Source organism: Equus asinus, chromosome 6 (assembly GCF_041296235.1).
Source record: "Equus asinus isolate D_3611 breed Donkey chromosome 6, EquAss-T2T_v2, whole genome shotgun sequence".
In the NCBI taxonomy this organism is placed as follows: Eukaryota; Metazoa; Chordata; class Mammalia; order Perissodactyla; family Equidae; genus Equus; species Equus asinus.
Genome location: NC_091795.1, coordinates 76,827,730 through 76,844,965, shown reverse-complemented (window position 1 = coordinate 76,844,965; position 17,236 = coordinate 76,827,730). Strand labels below are relative to the sequence as shown.

General features: G+C 48.8%; 1 protein-coding gene across 2 annotated transcripts in view; it reads right to left on the bottom strand.

Moving 5' to 3' along the window:
- Nucleotides 1-12,642, bottom strand: part of GALNT14 (polypeptide N-acetylgalactosaminyltransferase 14) — a 209,490-nt gene extending 196,848 nt beyond the window's left edge. Inside the window, exon 1 of one of the 2 annotated variants that reach the window (XM_014866453.3) lies at nt 12,195-12,642. In XM_014866453.3, the coding sequence (XP_014721939.1) occupies nt 12,195-12,323 (129 nt within the window). In that variant the 5' untranslated portion in view covers nt 12,324-12,642. The remainder of the gene's footprint in view (nt 1-12,194) is intronic. The other variant, XM_070512328.1, reaches the window with a different exon arrangement.
- Nucleotides 12,643-17,236: the final 4,594 nt, after the last annotated feature.

Sequence of the window (17,236 nt, the reverse complement as noted above, 5' to 3'; positions counted from 1 at the left end):
TCCCCACGGAAACCTCTCCGTTACACAGAGACTCCTGGCAATAATGGTGGCCGCAAATAAGTCCCATCTCCAGGGCGTCCTGCAGGACACCAACAGTCCCTTGCATGACTTATCAAGGGCATGGCCAGAGATGCCCCCTGGGTCCTACTGGAGCCGGCTTCTCTCTCCAGACAACTCAGGGAGCTCCTGAGGGCTCTTCCAGATGGTCCTACCCAAGAACTCATAGCCACCCCAGGCAGGAAGACAGCTGGATCTCACACTGCTGGGAACACACAGGCAGCCTACGTGGAGGAAGATGGCTGATTTTGGGGGGAGGGACAGGAGGTGCAGGCACCTGAAGTGCCCAAATGCCATCCCATTCTCCTTGAATCCAGGTTAACGAGGACCAAACCTCAAAGCACCACCAAAAAAAGAACAACGTGGTCATTTCCTCAGCAACTAACTCCAGCACTGATTTCACAGGGAAAATCCTACGATCGCTTACCCCTCACAAAGACTGTGCCCAAGGAAAAGACCTGGGTCATGCTCTGGAATAGCCCTGACTTCTTCCCTGAGAAGCCCTAACACACTTCATAGGGCCTGACACATGGCAGTAATACATGTCAGCTCTTTCACCCCCCTTTTGAGACTGGAAGGAAACAAGAAAACGACTTGATTACAGCTCAATAAACAAATATGCTTATGACAGGGGAACATGGGAAATCTTGGCACAGAAAAAGAAGAAAGGAAATTGCACATTATAAAAAGGAACATGCATTAAAAAGCAAAATAAAAATATCATAAATGCAGCTTATTTATGGTGAATAGCAGGTATTTGTTTTTGGTGCTAATAATCTAATTAGCAGTCAATCCAATGCATCCTTTATCCTCAGCTGATCCATAATTACTGCTCCATGCTGAGTATTTTCCCGGCACATGATAGCTTTCAACTCCTCAGCACAAACAACCAAATAATTGGTGCTATTATGCTGGATTCGGGACTACTCTCCGAGGGGTGATGTGGAAAGTGTTTAGCCATTCACTCTGGCCTTTGTATTTTCTGCATCTGTGGATCAATTTCTCACTGTTCCCTCTTTAATCAGTCTGGAGGTATGCTAAAGCACCCTAACACTCTCCAGAATGTGAGACCTTGGAGACTGCCTTTTCTAAAGTTTAACCCTGGGAACAGAAGCATTCCCAGTTGTCTAGGAGAAAAGTATTCATCAGGGACATCAAATAGTGCTGAAAGCCCAACATATTTCTCTCTGAAAATATTGTAAAGTTTTCTCTTTGAATATTGTTTTAAAATGACTTGTCCTGGAAGAGATAGCTTCTGATATAAAACTGTTTCATTCAACAGCTTCTGGTTTAAACAAGATGTGTGTGATTCTGGGAAGCAGAACAAAGGCGGGCTCGAAAGGCTGGTTGCTAAGAGGAAAATATACTCAAGTCATCTCTTTCAAGAGACCAGATTCAATGCGACTGTGCCAGGAGAGAAGGAAGCGTGGGGTGGGCATGGTGAAGTGGAAGGAGAGTGGGCTCTGGAGCCAAACAGTTCTGGTTTGGAATCTAGCTCCCACTCCTAGGAGCAGCATGACCTTGGGATAGTCACTTAACTTCTCCCAGCTTTGATGTTGCTCGTCTGAAAAATGAAGTGAATAATGCCACCACACAGGCTTGTTAGGAAGAATACACAGCTGACACAGGAAGCACCTGGCAATTAGTAGGGGCTCAGATTGTTGATTTTCTGGGTTTTTTTCCTGGATGCAAAAAAATAGAAGCTGGTTTTCTACAAGCCAGTAGCTTGTGCCATATTCCATTCTCTGCAATTAAGCCACCACCTCTTACCAATAAGCATAGGTAGATTTCAGCCCGGAGTCACTGTGATGCAGCTAGATTAGTCCAAGTCTTCCTCAGGGTTTCTACCATCCTGCAGGTCCTCCTGCTGCCCCTGCCCTCCCCTAGGACCCTCTCCCATCTTCCTATGATCCAGCAACTAAAAGGTTATCACTCAGCACATACTTGCACTTTGGTCGGCTGGTGCCAGCACCACACCAGTTGTTAAATGTCTCCCTGTATATAAGACGGAGAAAGATTTGGGAAACTGGATAGACATATCAAGGCCTTTCTCCGAAGACTCTCTTTCTTGTTGAGTTGCCCTAGGTTAACATCTGTTGCCAATCTTCCTGTTTTTTTGCTGTTTTTTTCCCTCCCCAAAGCCACAGTACATGGTTGTATATCCTAGTTATAAGTCGTGCTAGTTCTCCTGTGAGCCACTGCCACAGCATGGCAACTCACAGACGGGTGGTTTGGTTTCGAGACGTAATAGCAAACCCAGGCCGCCCAAGCAGTGAGTGTCAAACTCTAACCACGAAGCCGTCAGGGCTGGCTGTCTCCAAAGACTCTTATTCAGGAAATAGAAACCAGTGGCTATAAAAAACGAAAACTGCTACACTCTAACCCCAAATGAGGTGCTAAAACCTAGAGTCAGAAGCCACACAGTTCAGATTTTCCTTTTGAACTTTTTATTAAAGTGGAACATACAAGCAGAAAAGAGCTTGCATTCAATGAATTTTCACAAAGTGAACACACTTGAGTAACAAGCACCCAGATTAAGAAACTGAATAGTACCAGTTCGCCCCAAATGCCCCCTGTCCCCTTTTAGTCACTAACCCCCACCAAGAGTCACTACAAAACTGACTTTCAACACCACAGATTAGATTTGCCTATTCTTGTACTTTATATAAACGGGATCCCACAGCCTGTGGGCCAAATCTGGCCCACCACCTGTTTTACTGCACCCTGCAAAGTAAGAATGGATCTCACATTTATAAATATTTGCAAATAATACCAGAAGAAGAATATTTCATGAGATGTGAAAAATATATGAAATTCAAATTTCAGTGTCCATAAATAAAGTTTTGTTGGAATATAGCCACTCATTCGTTTACATGTTGTCTTTCACTCTACAACAGGAGAGTTGAGTAGTTACGACAGAAACTGTATAACCCAAAAAAACAAAAATACTGTCTGGTCCTTTACAGAAAAAGTTTGCCAACACCAATTTGAGTGCATGACATTCATTGAAATACCTATGCATTTCTGTTGGGTTTATGGCTAGGAGTGAATTGCAGGGTCATAGGTATATACACATACTTCAACTTTAGAAGACACTGCCAAGAAGTCTTCCAAAATACATGCTCAGCTTTAAGAGAAAAGCTAAAACCTGGAGCAGAATCTATAATCTCAGTTTTAAGGGAGGCAGGGAGAATGACAGGGAGTTAATCTGACCCAGAATTGAGCAAATGAGTAGAAAACCATCAGGGTCTCTGAGTGGGGAGGGAAAATATCAGTTATCTAGATGTACATTTCTTTTCGTTCTTACTTCATGCACATATTTAAAAAATATAGCTCCCTTAATGTTGTCATGCTCAGTACAAGTGGACAACAGTGAAAAAAGTCATGTTTCTGCTGGAGATCTGGCAGCTAACAAAAGCACCACCGTGAGCCCTCTGCTAGTTTACCCGAATTGCAGACAAAATATCCAGGAAGACATCTGCAGCCTCCTGATTTTATGCTTTCGTAAGTTTAAGCATACACATGGGCAGCAACTACATCATCAATGGGCCTTCAAGGTGGAACAGCAAAACACAGGCAGGGCGCCCTCTGCCTTCCAGAAGGGAAGGTCTCAGGTGATGCTGGGTATCTTCCAAAGGCACTTCCCTGGAGCCATTCCCCCACACACCTGCCTTGCATTTCAAATAGGATGTATTAGGTTCTTTCAAATGACATTTTTCCTCTTAGAGGGGAATTGCTTCTGATTGTTTAAGGACCATATTCATCACGAAAGGGATTCACATCAACAGTTTCTGTCTTAATTGCACAATCCTGCTGACTTGTGAGTTGAGCAGCCTTGTGAATGACAGCAGAGCCTCATTGCCTGCTGTCAAACCCCAGTGAGGGCTCACACAAGGACAGAGCCAGTGCCCACCACGGGACCGAGGGGGCTGGAGAGCCTCTCTCCACTTCTCCGGAGACCCAAGTCTGCCACTGCAGCCCAGCATCTTCACACAGCAGAAGGCAGTGTCCTGGGCAACATTTCTGTAGGGCTTGTGGGTGAGTTAAACTTGGCCCATCCTGGAAGAAAACCTGACGTCCCCTGGCCTTGTAAAGATGGCTCCCATGTATAGGTCCCTTGATCCGCTCCTCAGTTTCCTTCTGAATGCAGAAAAGCAACGCTATATAGCCATTTCTCATCAAGAGCACTAGCTTTTTGTCCATATGAAAATATACATATCGTATATACATATATAAAATAGATTTCATTTCCAGGAAAAGGAAGCTAACCAGAAGTTGAGCACGGCCATAATACAAACAGCACGTGCTTTATTCTCAAAAGAACGAGTTCCAGGCCACTTAGTGGTTAGATGAGCTTGCCAAAAGCCTCCTCCCCCTTAAAACCTCAGCTTCATCATACTTCAGAAAAGGAGAATAATAAAAACATCCACTTCACAGGGTTGCAGTAAAGATCAAATGAGGCATTTGTGAACAAAAACGCTTTGTAAACTGTAAAACATCACATGAAGTCATGCAGGAAAGAAGTTACTTATCTTCCCGTTCCCAATTCACCTTTAATTAGTCAAGACTTTCAGCCAGTTCCTCTTTTGATGAAGACCACCCACCCACCATAAGGACTTTAGTCAATTCAGTACCCAGCTGGCAGCCATCAACTGGCCATCTATTAACAGCCAATTATCTGGGTGGCTTAATTAATCTGTGGACCACGTGGTCTGATCTCCTCGAGATCCTAGAAAACAATGAGCCTGAAATACAGGCGCCAGCTAATTTTTCAATGGCCATCAAGGAATTTGGCGTCCATTATGCCCGCACGTTGCAGCTGCGAGTGACGGGCGCATAAATATTGATTGGATCAGTCTCCCTATGGCTGGGGGGAAAAATAAATGATTAGAGTGCTCTCAGAGGAACACAAGAAGCTCCATAAATCTTCAGCTCACACCACCAGGAAGAGAATCCTAATTTCCAAATCTCAGTGACGACAGAGAAAAGGGACAGTTAGCTGTTTTGGAGAGAGTTTGTCAAGACAGGGCAGTCATACCAGTCCTACAGATGTCTCTTCCCACTCTCTCCTGGTCTCGAATGAGATGCAAATTGGGTTTAAACAACAGGATCATTAGAAAGGAGGCAGCTGGGTGGTTGTTCTCTCCCTGGGCATTCAAATCCAATGGCAGGCACATGTGAGTTGCCTCTCTGCCCTGCATTTCCTTGAAAGATCTCTGTAGTGCTAACAGTTAAGAAGACAAGTGACACGAAGAGAATTTAATTATTTTTTTTAAGTGCCTAATCTCGTCTCCAGGAAATGGTATGCAGAAGAAACTTTGCACTTGAAATCGGCATTGTCCAGGAGGCAGCAGGTCAGATGGCTCCTTCATTCCTGCCATAAGGGTTCGTGCTGCCATAAAGGTGTCCGAGCAGAACGGCTCAGGGTGGTCCAGAGCGGCAACTTCCCTCTTCCAGAAAGAACTGTCTTTGCATCCAGAGCGGTCCCTGTATCTCCAGTGACCAGCAAGGCAGGCTGCTCCTGACCTTGGAGCCCCAGGGAAGTACTGGGCTCTTTTGCTGCCAGACTTCTCCCTGGAGCTCCTGACCAAGTACCCTGGGGCTCTCTGCTCTAGGCCTCATGAGCTTGAAGGCAGGAGGGGAACAGGGGGGCGATGGAAGAGGGAAAGCAAAGCAGGAAGAAAGAGGACTCCCCGGGTGGCACATAAATTTCTCACACCGAGGAGATCTCTTCCTCTTTCTCCCGTATCAGCTTCCTAGTGTTCATTAGGTCCTGTGATGGCAGCAGCCGCTGCTAAACGCAAAGACTGCTGCCCCAGAAGGTCATATCAGGCTGTTTATTCTGAAATACCAAAATACCAGAGCCAGCAAATTTCAGGAGCTTCTGCAGAATTCCCCAGGGTACCAGAGTGCATGTGTGGGTGTGTGTGCGTGCGCGCGTGTGTGTTCTTCAGTATCCCAAAGGGGTTCTCTCTTAATCAGCTCAACATCTGAGGACTCGAACACTGATTTATTTTTTTGGTTAATCTAGTGTTTCTGGTAAAATAATTAAAAGATAAGTAATAGACACAGAGTATCTGTGGTATAATTATTTATAGCCATAAGGTCTCACTTCAAAGTTATTCACAAGGAACCCGAAACAGCTCAGACTGCTGACAAAGTGAGTGAGAGACAGGCAGTGCTATAGCATGCTGCTCCCATTCCACAGGTGAGGAGACTGAGCCCAGAAGAGAGGAATCGGAATTATCCCTGGCACTGCCAAGGGTAGAAAGAGATGTCCAGGCTGCCATATGTATAAGAAAAACCAGAAGGTGAAACCACACTCGGTTATGACATGATGGGAGCGACCAAGAGGGGGTCAGGCTCTCTATCCCTTGACTCCAGTGAGCAATGAGTCTCTGAGGTCCATGCCAGGAGGAAGGCTGACCTCCCAGCTCAGGGTCACTGCAGGCAAGTGGGAAGACTCAGCACCAGCTGTAGAGGGCATAGGGCACGTCCAGACTCACTTCCCTGAACAGATGGCAGGTCTGTAATGGTGGTCTCTGGGGTGGAATGTGCAAACGCCATGGCAGGGTTCACAGATGCCCCCTAAGAGCAGAGGGGGAATCTGTCTCTGCTTTCTAATTCAGATTGTTTTCCAAAAATGCACTGGGGACTTTGAGATGCTCTGGAAGAGTGACAAAACTGCCAACGTTAGAAACCAAACAAGGGCACAGCAACACTTCTTCAAAATGTGTTCCTGGGTGCCTGATAATGGATGCGATTATTTTGGAAATTCGGAATGGGGGAGGTGTGGGAAAAGATGCAGGCAAAGGAGGTGATGAGATAGCATGTGAAATAGGCTGTGTGGAAATTCTGGGCCGTAGGCACCAGTCAACAGGCAGCCTCATTCTGTCCCTCTTCGGTTTATAAATGACCACTGATGAGTGGAAATTAACACTTTTAAATGATACAAACAGACTAGCAACCTTGAAAACGCGTCATCTCAGACAGGCGGGGAGGCTTGTGACAGGGACATTAATTTCTCTTTCCTTCCTGGTTTTGCTCCTCTGTCTTCCCTGATGTGAGCAGATATATATCGTTCTGTGCCTCCAGGAAGGTCTGAGGCAGGGATCCCTGGGCTGTTTCCACAAGCACCAAGCCACTCAGGGGAACAAGGGTTTAGGGGGAGAGAGAGCTCCCCGGGCTGACTCAAAGAGATTCCCTTAGAACAGATCTCGGGTCCCTGGGGCAGGGCCTCCCTCCTGAACCTGGGGGCAAGTGCTGGCTGGGAAAGCAAGCTAGGCCATGGGTACAACCCAGGGCGGGCCAAAAATGACCCAGGGCAGAGAAATTCCCATCAGCCTGATGGGATTAGACAGGGTGGGAGAGGGGGTAGAGCTCAGAGTTTAAAAAACAAAAAGCTTCTTGGTCTCTAGAAAACAAAAACGTGCTATTTCTCGAATACTTGAGGTTCCACCTGCTACTCTCCTATTCCCCAGCCTCTCTCAGCAGCCGCTGCTGGCCCACCTGGCGACACCATCCCCACACCTGTTCCAGGAGCTGCCTTAGAGGGGAAAACAGCACAGAGCCCAGGACAGGAACCACACACACAGAAGCCAAGGAAAGGATGACCATTCCTCTGATAATGGGCTACTTCTGGTCTTGCCAGAGTCAAAATTCCCTGGACAGAGACCAGTGTGTGCACACTGAACATCAGTAGATTAATACGATTGCTCTCTAAAATTCATGATTTTTTTTTAATGGGAGAAATTATCTACTAAGTGGAGAATAAAACAGTGTCTTAGACTCAAGGCATTTGTAGTATGCAAATATTACAGAAAGACAAGCTCTTTTCTAACCGTGTTTGCTCTATTTCTCCTACAGCACAAACACATTTACATGGGCCCGAGGCACTTTATTCAGAGGCTTTACTTTTCCAACATCTTCCTCAGAAAGTACCCTCAGGCCTCAAATGCTTTTGCTTTTACTAAACTTTAAACGCCTGGACTAAATTTAGTTTCTTGGAAATAAGAAACAAATTTGCTGATTCTTTTTTTAATTCTATCAGTTGTATAATTCCCCAAATGACAAACAAATGATAGCAGAGAGAGGAAATGAAAACATTTTTCAGATACTTTTTAATGGTATAGTATTTATCTCTAAAATACAGTTTGATTTAAGACATCAAACTTGTTACATGATTTTCAATTAGGAATTAGAGCTTTGCTGAATTTGGGGTTGAGGGGCCCGGTACAAGAATCGAATCAACATTAAAAAGTCAAACATAAAGAAATCCTCTTGAGCTAATAATAGAACCAGCTCTTCTTGAAACTAAGAAGAAAAATCCAATTAATTTTCTTAAACTAGCCATGCAGCATGCCTTCTCCCTATCATGTGGATGGTGACCAGGCACAGGTTTTATTTTGTATCAGGCCCATTTTGAAGATCCTATGGCTAGGTGAATGAGGATGTTTCCTAACACTGTGAGGAAAGGAGAATAAGGGCCCGGGAGCCCAGAGCTAGAAGCTGCAGCAGACCCCAGGGAAGGCAATCTGCTGTATGGAATCTAAAATTTGGGAAGTCCCCAGCCCAGGATCCCTGGCCACAGCTCTCTCCTCTCCGGGCTCTCCACCATTCCCAACTTCTCTAAATATTTTTAAGGGAAGGGAATCCACTGCTATTGCTTTGGAAAATAAGCTGACCCCCTCCCCCACACTGGGAAGAAGCCCAGGCAGGGTGAAAATTTCCCCAAGCCTTCGGCACGTCCAAGGAAAGAGCTCTCCCCATGACCATGCATGAGCATTTCCTAGGAAAACCTAGGATACTGAATTCACTCAAAGATTGAATTTTTCCTTATAATAGACAAACGTCCCATCTGAATTCTTACCATCGGAATTTTCCTCAACCTACCCTTGAGGAAACAATCTCTGCCCTGGCAAATGATTCCTAAACCAATGGTGCTGCAACCTCCCAATGAGGCTGCAACCCCTGATCCGACCCTCCCCACCAGGGTGCACTCTGTCCAGCCAGAGGAGCTTCCTCTGCCTCCTATGGCCTCCTCCGAGGGCAGAGCAGAATTTCCCTCTGAGATGGTTCCCCCACAAATTCCACCAACCCTCCTGGAGCTCTCCAAAGGCCAGCATCTGGGGATGAGCCATGGAAGTGCTGGAAAGTAGGCGGGCAGCGTGCATCTGTAAACATCCCTAACCTACCCCCATCACCCACGAGTGCAGACCCAGGAGTCCATGCAGCACAGTGACACAGAAGGAGCATGTGCGTGGGCAGTTCCCAAGACGAGCCCATTCCATTTTTGACCCTGATCCTGCCACTTAATAACAGCCTTCTTATCTTAGGCCAATTGTTTAACTTCATTACTCAATCGTATCTGCATAAAGTATTATCTGCCTTACGTGGTTGTCGTGGAGATTAAGTGAGCTAATATATGTGAAACAGAGTCTGTGAATTTGTAAAGCACTATATACATGCTAGCTATTGTTATTTCACATGACTGCACACAAGGCTGGTCCACCAGGAATTCAAGAAGAATGAAATCGCTCGGCCAAATTTACACGGACCCAACCAAACTGCAAAAAAATCAACAGACTTGGTATTCTTCATCCAGCTCCCAAATGCTGTCCATCAACAGGCCGCTTCAGACTCACATGGAGCCTCTGTAAAGATACTGATTCTAGGACCTTCTCCCAGACCCGCAGGATCATAATCTCTGCAATAAACCCCAAAACTCACATGTTAAACAAGCTTTCCAGGTGATTCTGACATGCAGTCAGGTTTGGGAACCAACAACTGCACTCCTTCGGACAGGACGTGCAAATTTCCTACCTAGATCAGTCATGGGAATAAAATGTTCTGGTGCTGAGAAAGGACCTCTCTTTGTCTCCCCACCTCTCTCCTCAAATACACATACACTAAGATACAGAGGGTTGCTCATCCACCAGACACAAATACATCCACCAATACACACCACACATATATGCGGACACACAAAGTCACACGTACAGGTGAAAAACTGGAAGGAGAAACATACTAACAAAAAGAAGGGCGCCTAATAATGAGGCATCAAGATTTTTAAAATCTTTAGGATTTATGCTTATAAAAGATACAGAAAATGGGGGAAACACGGGAGAAGATGTTAAGACAGAGCAAGCAGTCAAAGAAGCCCCCATCTTCCATGACTGCACAGTAGCGTGTCCGGTCGGCCAATATTAGACCACCTCCCCCACCCTGCCCCACTACTCATTTGTTTGTAATTCTGCTCAACCAGGAACTTGTGAGAGGCCCCAAACGGCAGGGACATGGTGTGCTCATCACAGCAGCCCCAACACGAGCACAGAGCCTGGCATCCAGCTGCGTTCGATAAATGTGCTCAGCACACACCAGGAAGAGAAGCGGCAGGTAAGGAGGAAGGATACAGTGCACGAAGAAGGGAACCGATCTCTTGTCCCAGGTCCCTGGGTGAGGCTGAGAATAAGTAAGCTTAAGGTAATGAAGTTCAGTGCAAAACAGACAGAGATCATGTCCCTGCAGGCGTCATTAACTGCATCACAAGGAGCAGAACCACCCAGGGGAAAAGAAAAGCTCTCCAGATCTACGGGCAGGTCTGAGGTGAGTGAAAAAATTGATCCAGTGTGATATAGGCTGTTTGAAGTCACCAGTCTGTCCTCGTCACTCCTCTGCTTAGTATCTCCTCCAAAGCCCCCTAGCATCCAGAAGGTCCTACCCAACATGACCCTTATACACCTCCCCAGCCTCATCTTTGTCATTGGCCACATGCCATATTCTCAAATTATGCCAAACTCACACAACGTGCTGTGTCATTGCTCTGAGCCTGTTTGGTACAGTTAACCTCTACCTGGAATGTCCTCCCTACCTATTGGCAAAGCTCCTCTTCATCCTTCTCAACTCAGTTCTGTTATGTCCTCCTCCTCCAGGAAGTCCCCAGACTCCTGTGATACCTAGTGCCCTGAGCCGTCTTGGCCCTCAGCACACGGTATGGTCCACTGCAGGTCTCAGGAAATGCTTGTGGAGCTCAACCGAGCAGCGGCAAGATTCCAAAACATATGAGCCAGAAGACTGAGTTAAAAAGGGATCCGACAAGCAACTTGATCTAGTGGAAAGATCCTGAACATCGGAGGTTGGGGTTCAGATCAGTAGAGCGATGGGAGGCAAATTACTTAAAGACTGAATCTGCTTCCTAATCCATGTAATAAGGATAATACCACCCAACCCATACAACTAAGGAAGGAGCACCACTGCAGACCGGCACAGGCGCTCTGTACTGTACTCACTGGGATACTGCCCCCCCCACCCCCATATTTTTCAGTCTCCGGCTGGGACCATGAGCCCCTCCAAGGCCTTTTCCTTGTCCCTGGAAGACTGCTCTGGACCCAATGCATAAATGTTGCCTGGCTGGTCAGGAAACCCCCAGAGGCCTCCTTCAGCGTCCCACCGCCAAGTCTCATTTCCCATTTCCCCAACTCCCACCAATACCAAGGAGTCTGTTTCTACAGGCTCTTTAGTGGTGTTCGGGGCACATTCAACTTCCAATGCAGCTGAAGGGCTCGGGGACAATTAAAAAGCAGAGGTGGGCCCCGGCAGCAGCTGCCCAGGAGGCTGCAGGGCGCTCGCCCGCGACGCACACGCGCGCGCGGCGCACCCCGGGCCTCGGGCCTCCGCTTGCCGGGCCTGGCAGCTGCGGGAAGGAAGGAGGTCAGTGCAGCCGCCAGACTTTTCGGGGGCGCCAGCACCGGCCGGCCCTGCCACCGGACCCAACCACCGGCGACTCTCTCGCGGCGTCCACAGACCGCTACCCACCGAGTGGCTCATCTGCAGCGCCCCCTCCGCCCCGGGACCCTGGCGCGTTGCCCAAGTTGATAGCCCCGCTCTCTCCGCGCGCGCGCGCGCGCGGTCCCACCACACACACCCACTCCCACTTAAACACATCGCGGGTCCAGAGATGCCCCGAGCTTTTTAAAATTTAGAAATATCACACTGTAGCCGCAGCCGGCACTCGGTTACCTGCTCGCAGCACCCAGACCCCCGACCTGGCTTCCTAGGAGCCCGCAAACCCGGCACGCGGGCTGTGCGCCCTCCTGCAAACCGCTGCCCCGCGCCCGGCGCGCCGCCGAACCCCGTACCTTGGGGGTCTGCACTTCAGGTTCCGCGGGCACCTCCAACTTATTCTTGGTTACCCAGAACAACAGTAGTCCGATAATCCAGAGCACCCCGAAGATCAGCAGCGCCAGGCGGCGAGGCAGGCACCGCATGGTCCCCTTTGCTTTCTCCTCTCCCAGAGCTACGCCCCTGGGGCACCCCCTGGCGGTCAGGGTCGGCGGGGCAGGAGTCTCAGAGAGCGCCTCGCTCTAGGAAGCGCCAGCCCCGGGATCTGGGTGGAGGGCCGGCGGGATCCTGCAGGGCTCCGCGCCCGCTTCGGAGAGAAGCGAGCAGGGGTAGGGGGCGCAGGGCGCCCCGAGGCGTGGCAGGGAAAAGCCGAAGGGCAGTCAAGCTGGATGCCCGCTCCTGCCGGAGAAGCACGGTGGCCGCCGAGATGCTCCCCGCGCCGCCGTTGCCACCGCCAGGGAAACTGACTCGAGCTGCGAGAAGGGAGGAATCCGAGGCTGTGCCCGGCACCCCGGGAGGAACATGAGGGAGGAGGGAGAGGAGGGAGCAAAGGGGGAGGGTGGGCCCAACAGACAGACCGACTCTGAGGGAGCCCGGGCGGGAGCAAGCGGAGCTCTGAGAGGGGTTGCTACCGCCGCCCGCCGACCGAGGCGCACGGTGCTGTTCTTGGCCCGCCCGCGCCGAGCCCTGGGCGCCGCTCCGGGGCCACCCTGGGTTGGGGCGGGAACGGTGCATCCGCGAGGCCCGCCACCACCAGCTGCGGGTTGGAACCGAGGAGCCAGCCCGCGCCAGGAGGAGCTGTGCCTGGGAGGACTTTCCCGCTCACCGCTGGGGGCTGCACGTGGCGCTCACACCCGGCTCCCGCCCTGCATGCACTCTCCCTCCGGCTGGGCTCTGGAACCGTGCTGCCCCAACCGCCATTCGCTCCCCTGGCCAAGGCCGAATTCAGGCACCTCCCCAGGGTGTTTCTCTGTCTGCCTGCAGGTGCCTGGCAACTTTTTCTGCTTAATGGAACGCTGAGCTGGTCTAAATTTAACTTTAAAGAATTCCTTTTAAAAATTAAGGCTCAATTATCTCCTTTAAGGGTTTTCTCTCCCTATAAGCATCAGGGCTCTGTGCTTGCAAGAAAGGGGGTACAAAGTTGGGCCAACCACACGGGGTTCTTGGAAAGTGACCCTGGGCAGACGGTACTGGGGCAGAAGGTTATATCTTTCAATAGTCCCTTTTCCCAAATGCCTTTGGGAAGCGCATCCTCCTCCCTCTTGCAGACTAAAACTGCTTGCGTCTAGAGGCAGAGAAAATTCTGAATTGGATTCCCATGTAGGCCTCAGCTAGGCTGGAATAATGGTGATACCACTGGACTAGGGGTTCCTGACCCAGCTCAGCCACTCTAGCTCTGTGAATCATGGGCAAGGCCTTTACCTTCCCCCCAACCTTAGATTCCTCATCTGTAAAATGGAGACAATAATACCTCCTCTGACAAGTGAATGAATAGTATGCAAGCTGAATGCAAGGTGCTGGTGTTATCTGATGATCTGATAGCTCAAAGAAGGGAGGAAAAAAACCTTGCTCTGCCTGGGCAACGGTGGCTGCAGGAACGGTGCCGTTTTAATATATGCTTATCTCATCAAGTTTCTTGGGGAGGTGAAAATGATGCACCTACTACTGTAGCCTCCATCCTCCCTGCCTCTCTTGCCCCATAGAGCACAGCATAGGGGAAACCCCCATACCCTACAGGAGGTGGGGCAGCTGTAAAGCAGGCCTCTGGAATTCATTCTCCCGTGAGATGGAGCCTCCAAGAAGTGGAATCAGGAATGGAGGAATCTCTGAAAGCCCCCTGTATTTGCTACCTTGTTTTTCAGCCACAGGGCAGTCCTGTCTCACAGCCCCAAAGAGTTCTTGGCTAGGCTTAGATAAGAAGTTTTTGGTTCAGAACAGAGATGAAAATCAAACAAGCCCACAAAAGCTGAGCACTCTTGCCAGGCCATCTCAAGATTCGGCTGAGTTCTCAGGCCATCACGCAGAACCCTGGGGATGGTCCAGGATTTGCCTGTATTAGAACTCTATACACTGAAAGGTTGGGGTGGCCTCCCAGCCACCACTTTGGCCGGGCAAAAGTCCAGGTAGATCATGGTCATGGGAGGGGTTGGAGGAGCAGCATGAGAACCCACCTCTGCAGCATCTTTAGCTCCCTGGATCTCTTCCAGGAGCCTCACCCTGGACCTGCAGGCCTGGGCCTGCAAAGTGTTCTGCGGCAGGCTCTGCAGGGGACCCCCAGGCAAGCCGCTGAGATGCTGTCAGTTCCACGCAGGAGCTGCAGCACCGTAGCCCATTGCTCAGCGCTTTGTGAGGCTGCTTCTGAGTAACAGATGGCAGACAGTTACACAACACCACCGCCAAGCTTTTGAGATGGTGCAGCGCCACACTGCCTGCTGCTGTGCTGCTGAGGTGGTTGACTCTAACCGTTTGGCATCTGGAGAAATTGAGGCCCTGGGTTTCCCATGGCAGCCTTATGCAGGGCCTGCATTGCCGGGAGAGTAAGGATTTCCTTCCCAGATGCTTGCCTCTTGAATCACTATTTTGTCCTCCACTCAAGTGGAGAAGATTCCCCGGGCCTATGGAAGCTGTCAAGGAAATCCAGTTTTGCCAGGAGTCATTGCCTGATGCAGCCGAAAGGCATATTAGTCTGGATTGTCAAGCCAGAAACTGTCATTAGGATTGAAAGAGATTTCAGATGGGACTTTAAACGTCTGGAAACCAGTTGAGTCTCCACGCAGGGCCCAGCCCTGTAAGTCTCTCCTAGGACCCAGCATATTCAGGGGTCCCCCAGGCTCTGGCGGATGTTTAAAACTTTAATAACCAGCTTAAGTAATGCAGAGCACAGTTGATCCCAGTGGGGGATTAGCTATCGTTAGCGATTAATCCAAGTTACTTTTTTCTCATCACAGCCTATATGGGGAGGAAAAGCTCCCTGCAAAAGATTTAACATGGCAGGAAGTAAGAAAAATAAGTACACTCTGAATTAGCAATATCCTGGTGCCCTAAACTGGATCTACACCTCTGGTCTTGATGTTCTAGAGCAAGTTCCTCATTTTCCTGGGCCTCAATTTCCCCATCCGTAATGGCATGCCCTCTCGAAGACCCTTGCAGCTCACACATATAGGGTTCTAACCTTCTGTGTCCCTGAAGTAGGTCTCTTTTTGCCACTCCTGTGGTTGGCAAGTCGTATAAGCTCTTGTCTCCTCGCAGCCGAAGACATTACAGAGTAAATCGGGTATTGGAGCAGATGGGAGTCATTCATGTTAGTATAAAAACTATGGAATAAAACCCATTATAGCCCCCAGAAAGCTGTGTAAAGCACCATATGGAGCAAAAGTAAGCTGGAAACACGAGGAAGCTGTGAAGTCCAATGCATATGCTCTCTGGCCGCTTTTGCTGTGGGTTTTCACACTTTGCTCTTGGTTTCCTTTAACTGTCCTCCTGTCACTCTCGCTCAGCTCACTGAAGAGGCTGCGGCCTTTTGTTCCTTTTGGATCAGATTCCCTGCATCCCTCCTCTCTGTCTTCCATCTGCATGCTTATTGGACATGCCACCACCAGCGAGATGCCCTCTGTGCCAACCTAATGAGATTTCACACACAGAGGCCAAGGTGGCATTCTGTTGAGGTCTTTACTCTTCTAGGCCATAGGGAAAGGTAACCAGTAGCAGGGCAGATTGTAGCACAGCAATGAGATGAGACACACGTACGCTGGCCCAGCATTGGCAGGGGGCCCCCGCAGCAAAAGGAGCAGCACCACGAATTCAAACATACCTGTCTTTATTCCGCTGTCGTACAGATACAAGTCTTTGGGCCGACCCCTGCAGTCTGCTATTCAAGTTCTCCAACTGTAAATAATACATCAGCCCTCTTTTCCTCTGTGTTCTTCTCCCTCTTCCTTGCCACTATAGATTCTGTCAAAACCACATGTCCCGGGTCTCCTGCAAGGCCTTTTTATAAAGTGAGTGATAGAATAGTTTAGGCTGCATGGTAAATGAGAATAGCTATTACCAGCCTTCTTACCTTCTCTCTCTGCCACATTGGTGCATCTTTGTCAAAAGAATAAAGCCGGCTGGCTTTTCCTCCTTTGATGAGTAGATGGGTGGCTTCATCTAAGGGATCTGAAAGTCACCTTTCTAGATCTTTCTCTGTTAGTTAAACAACTCCTTTCAGCATCCCACTACCCTCAATCCCTCCTCCCTTTCTTATTCTTTTTTTTTTTATGTACCACTGTATAATTTGCTCCCTGTAAAGGGATTTATATCTTTGCATTTCAAAAGCCTGCTTCTTTCTTTCATTATTCGGAATGCCCCCAAACTTCCTTTGTTCCTCACCCAAATGCCAAGAGTGAGACTTACTATTGCTACAATGATATGTCTTTGCTGGTCATGGAAGGTGGTTTGATCTTCAGTGATGGTGTCCTGCAGTGACCTGAGCCATGGACCCCCCCCCCCATAGGAAATGCAAAGGTCTAGTAGCATGAAGGGGCGACCCAATTAGCTTAAAGAAAAGTGGAGGGAAATTCTTTAACTTGAATTACCTGGAAGGGTCTCTGAAAGAGGAGAGCACAAGCAGAAGAAGAAATGGAGGGATCCAAAGGCAGATGGCATTTATTCCCCAGATCCCAAATTTCAGACAGCCAAGTCTGACAGCACCTGCATCATCTCTGAGAGTCAAAGACAGTCCTTCTTGGTAAGCTTAAGCTTAGAGGCATCTGTGAGTTAGAAGAGGGCAGAAGAGTTCAAATCCTGGAAGGAACAGAACGGTGGCGTGCCCCTCCAATCTGGCAGGAACTTCAATAGTGAGAGGAGCCAACCATGCCCCAGGGATGGAAATGGGACAAATCTGGTTCCCAGGACAACCTCCAGTGGCCAATGGCAGATGTTATAATCAAGTCATTAGTGGATGTTGCATATTGAGCAGGGTAACCACATGCCCTAGTTTTCTTGGGTCACTCCTGGTTTATGCCTATTCTCTTGGCATAATTATTAATAGTGCCTCCTTTGAGTTTTAAGAAATTCC